The sequence below is a fragment of the Arachis hypogaea genome, chromosome 17 (assembly GCF_003086295.3).
Source record: "Arachis hypogaea cultivar Tifrunner chromosome 17, arahy.Tifrunner.gnm2.J5K5, whole genome shotgun sequence".
Lineage (NCBI taxonomy): Eukaryota > Viridiplantae > Streptophyta > Magnoliopsida > Fabales > Fabaceae > Arachis > Arachis hypogaea.
The window spans coordinates 91,031,363-91,036,143 of record NC_092052.1 but is presented as its reverse complement, the minus strand read 5'-3'; the positions used below and the strand labels follow the sequence as shown (position 1 = coordinate 91,036,143).

Sequence of the window (4,781 nt, the reverse complement as noted above, 5' to 3'; positions counted from 1 at the left end):
TTTAAATCAGAGATACAGAGGGATCAACAAGATGAGCAAAAGCTTCAGCAATTATTTCAACCAGTTGGCAAGAAGAGGCACGAATAGTTCACTAAGGATGATGAAGGGTTGTGGAGATATAAGGGGAGAATTTGTATACCAGATGTCAGGAGTTTGACGCAAGACTTGTTGTCGGAAGCTAACAACAGTGGGTTTTCCATCCATCCAGGAAGTACGAAGATGTACTATGACTTAAAGGAGATGTTCTGGTGGCCTGGAATGAAGAATGATGTAGCTACAGTCGTATCCAAGTGTTTGACATGCCAGAAGGTGAAGATAGAGCATCAGAAACCGTCGGGAATGTTACAGCCACTTGACACTCCTCAGTGGAAGTGGGAAGAAATTACAATGGACTTTGTGACCGGTTTACTGAGGACTAGGTTGGGATTTGATGCGGTTTGGGTGATCGTGGGATCGCTTAACTAAGCCCGCTCATTTTCTGCCCATTCGAGTGAAATGTTCAACGAAGGAATTGGTGAGATTGTACATCAAGGAGATTGTGAGATTGCATGGTGTGCCATCGAGTATAGTGTCAGACCGTGATCCCCGATTCACATCAAGGTTTTGGGGAGCTTTCCAAAGGGCTTTCGGTACCAAGCTATGTCTCAGTACCGCATATCATCCACAAACGGATGGACAGTTGGAAAGGACTATTCATACGTTGGAAGATATGCTAAGGGCATGTGTTTTGGATCAATCCGGGTGTTGGGACCGTTACATGCCATTGGTGGAGTTTGCGTACAACAACAGCTTTCATGCAAGCATTGGGATGGCTCTGTATGAGGCCTTGTATGGACGGAAGTGCCAATCTCCACTTTGTTGGTATGAGTCTGGTAAAGTAAGTGTATTGGGTCCTGATGTGGTAGTAAAGACTACTAAAAAGATTAAGAAGATTCGGGAGAGGATTCTAACTGCACAGAGCCGACAGAAAAGCTATGCGGATCAGAGAAGGAAACCGTTGGAATTTGAAGTAGGAGAGCATGTATTTCTGAGAGTTACACCAATAACTGGGATCGGAAGAGCAATCAAAACAAATAAATCTGAGGTATATAGGACCGTTTGAGATTCTGAGGCGATTTAGGCCGGTGGCATATCAAGTAGCTTTGTCGCCTCACTTGTCCAGCTTTCATGATGTATTCCATGTGTCACAACTCCGTAAGTACACGTCAGATGTGGCTCATGTGTTAGAGCCCGAGTCAGTCGAGTTGAAGGAGAACTTGACATTTCAAGTGACACCGGTGCGTATTGGCGACACTAGTATAAAGAAACTGAGGGGAAAGGAAGTTCAGTTGGTCAAAGTAGCTTGGAAGAGAGCAGGAGTTGAAGACCATACTTGAGAATTGGAGTCTGAGATGTGGCAGGATTACACCGAGCTATTCTCAGGTAATCATTAATTTTTTAGGACAAAATTTCTTATTTGGTGGGGAGAATGTAAGAACCGCGACTAATTACCCGTTTAATTGAATAATTAATATTTCCCAAAATAGGATCCAAAACTTTAGAATGAGAATTGGAGGATTTAAATATGATTTTTTGGGCTCAGTAGATTTTTCTGAGTCAACAAATGTATTTTCTGCGAAAAAATGAGTAAAACCGCGAACCGACAGCTGAACCAGTCGAACCGGTTTAAGTTTGTCTGGTACTATATGAGAAAAATTAAAAACAGTAGAAAACCTCAGGAAAATATTTAAAGTCAAAAACCGGGCGTTAATTTTAAAGGTTTGGCCCAAAGTTGGGCCAAAACGAGCAAAAAACGCTAGCGGGTTGGACCAAGATCAAGTTGGGCCCAAGCCCAACATATATAACACTTCATTAATGAACCCATTAGCCATAAAGACACACACACACAAGGTGAATGGCTAAAGTGAAAGGGAAAGGAAGAGAGAAAAGTTACTATTCACATACAACTTCAATCCATCATATCTTGAGCTACAGTGCTCCGATTCGAGTGCCATCGGCGGCTACGCGAAGTTCTTGACGAGCCCGTCACTTCTAGCAAAGCCTTATGGTAAGTTTCTTGAAATCCCCTATCCAATTTTCTTCCCTAAGTATTTTGAGTTTTTGGGTTTTGTGTTAAGTGAAATTTTGTGATTTTGGGTGTTTATGTACACTCTAGCACTTGATTACTATTGGGTTTTTTCCCTAATAATCATTGGATAAGGTGAGCATACTTGATCTCTTGTGATTTTGTGTATATATGAAACCCTAGGTTTAATTTATGGAATTTGTGTAATTTCTAGCTTGAATTGGTGTTGTGTGGAGTATATTGGTGACTTAAATTGCTTGAAAGTGGACATGTTCATGTTGATCTTGGTTGAAGATTTGGTGAATTGAAGCTTGTTGGAATTTAATTTTGGGTTTTTGGCATATTGGGAATTGGCCAAGGTATGGTTTCGGTTTCCTCTATGTAATATATAATATTCCTGGATACTTAGTCTAGTGACCCATAGGATAGGATTAGATTGTATTGGTTGTTTGATTTGTTGAGATATGATGTATGATGAATTGATGAGTGTTGCCTATTTTCATGAATTGTGATGTTAATGTTGATAACATGATGTTGAAGAGTGAGATTGGGGTTGAATTAGTTTAATCATGATGATTGTTAGTGACATCATGATGATGGATGATTGTATCGATTGAAAAATGGTTTTAGTGTGATATATTTTATGTTTGAGGTTGATGATCTTGTAAAGTGAGTGGAAAATTGGTATGAAAGGTGAATTATGACACAAAAGGGTAGATTTTGATGTAACTTGGAGTTTGGAATGGTTTGAATTGGTTTTGGCTATAAGTTTCAAGGAATTAAGAAATTTGTGCCTTTTGGTAAAAATGAAATTTTGGTAAACTTTGACAAATCATAACTTGAGCCTCAGTTTTCAAAATTTGTTGAAATTTGTTTTAAATTAAAGTTCATTAAAAAATCTTTAAGAAGATATAAAGTTTGTAGGAAATGGATTTTTGTAGAGGAAGTTATGATCATTCAAAGTTTGGTATTGAAATCTGAATTTTGTGAATGCTGTAGAATTTGTGATTTCTGATTTGTGTGCGCACACACATCCCTGTGAGTTTTTGAACCTGTGCACACACACAGCCTTGTGTGTACGCACACACAAGGGAAGGCTTGTTGTTGAGAGCGCTAGCACGACCCGTGCGCACACACAACTAACAAGGTTTGGCAAGCTGTGCGCATGCAAACGTTCGAAGGTGCATTCTGTTGAGGGCGTTCGCACGCCTTGTGCGAGCGAACAGAATTGCAAATTTTACACTTGTGCGTACGCACACCTCTATGCGTATGCACACAATTTGTAAATCTTCATGGGCATGCGCACGTGGTGCACGAAATTGTGATCCCTGGTAACGGCTCCAAAATCATGGTGCTCTAATCTTAATTCATAATTTATCACAACTTCGATACAACTGACCAGCAAGTGCACTGGGTCGTCCAAGTAATAAAACCTTACGTGAGTAAGGGTCAATCCCACGGAGATTGTCGGTATGAAGCAAGCTATAGTCATCTTGTAAATCTCAGTCAGGCGGATATCAAATGGTTATGGAGTTTTCGAATAAAAATAATAAATAAATAGAAAATAAAGATAGAAATACTTATGTAAATCATTGGTGAGAATTTCAGATAAGCGTGTAGAGATGCTTTCGTTCCTCTGAACCTCTGCTTTCCTACTGTCTTCATCCAACCAATCCTACTCCTTTCCATGGCAAGCTTTATATAGGTTATCACCGTTGTCAATGGCTACATCCCATCCTCTCTGTGAAAAAGGTCCAAATGCTCTGTCACGGCACGGATAATCATCTGGAGGTTCTCGATCATACTGGAATAGGGTTCACCCTCCTTTTACGTCTGTGACTACGCCCAGCACTTGCGAGTTTGAAGTTTGTCACAGCCATCCTTTCCCAGATCCTACTCGGAATAACACAGACAAGGTTTAGACTTTCCGGATCTCAGGAATGGCCATCCATGGGTTCTAACTTATACCACGAAGATTCTAATATCTCGGACTCGGTCCCCTGTATTAGATATCTAAGAGATACTCATTCTAGCTTGTTTTCATGTAGAACGAAAGTGTTTGTCAGGCACGCGTTCATAAGTGAGAATGATGATGAGCGTCACATAATCATCACAGTCATCATGTTCTTGGGTGCGAATGGAAATCTTAGAAGCGGAATAAGTTGAATTGAATATAAAACAATAGTACTTTGCATTAAATCATGAGGAACAGCAGAGCTCTACACCTTAATCTATGGAGTGCAGAAACTCTACCGTTGAAAATACATAAGTGAAAGGTTCAGGCATGGCCGAATGGCTAGCCCCCAAACGTGATCAATAGATCAAAAGATAATCCAAAGATCATAAGATGATCCGAAGATGTAAATACAATAGTAAAAAGTACTATTTATACTAAACTAGTTACTAGGGTTTACAGAAGTAAGTAATTGATGCATAAATCCACTTCCGGGGCCCACTTGGTGTGTGCTTGGGCTGAGCTTGAAGTTTACATGTGCAGAGGCTTCTTTTGGAGTTGAACGCCAAGTTGTAGCGTGTTTTTGGCGTTCAACTCTGGTTCGTGACATGTTTCTGGCGTTTAACTCCAGATTGCAGCGTAGAACTGGCGTTCAACGCCCTTTTGCGTCATCTAAACTCGAGCAAAGTATGGACTATTAAATATTGCTGGAAAGCCCTGGATGTTTACTTTCCACCGCCGTTGAGAGCGCGCCATTTGGAG

The 4,781-nt window shown here is 40.4% G+C and overlaps 1 protein-coding gene across 1 annotated transcript; it reads left to right on the top strand.

The window, feature by feature from the left end:
• The first annotated feature begins 219 nt into the window (after positions 1-219).
• Positions 220-1,376, top strand: LOC140180650 (uncharacterized). Its single transcript, XM_072221910.1, has 3 exons — positions 220-403; positions 906-1,084; positions 1,200-1,376. Exons 1-3 carry the CDS (start codon positions 220-222, stop codon positions 1,374-1,376), a joined length of 540 nt encoding a protein of 179 aa, XP_072078011.1.
• The last annotated feature ends 3,405 nt before the right edge of the window (positions 1,377-4,781 follow it).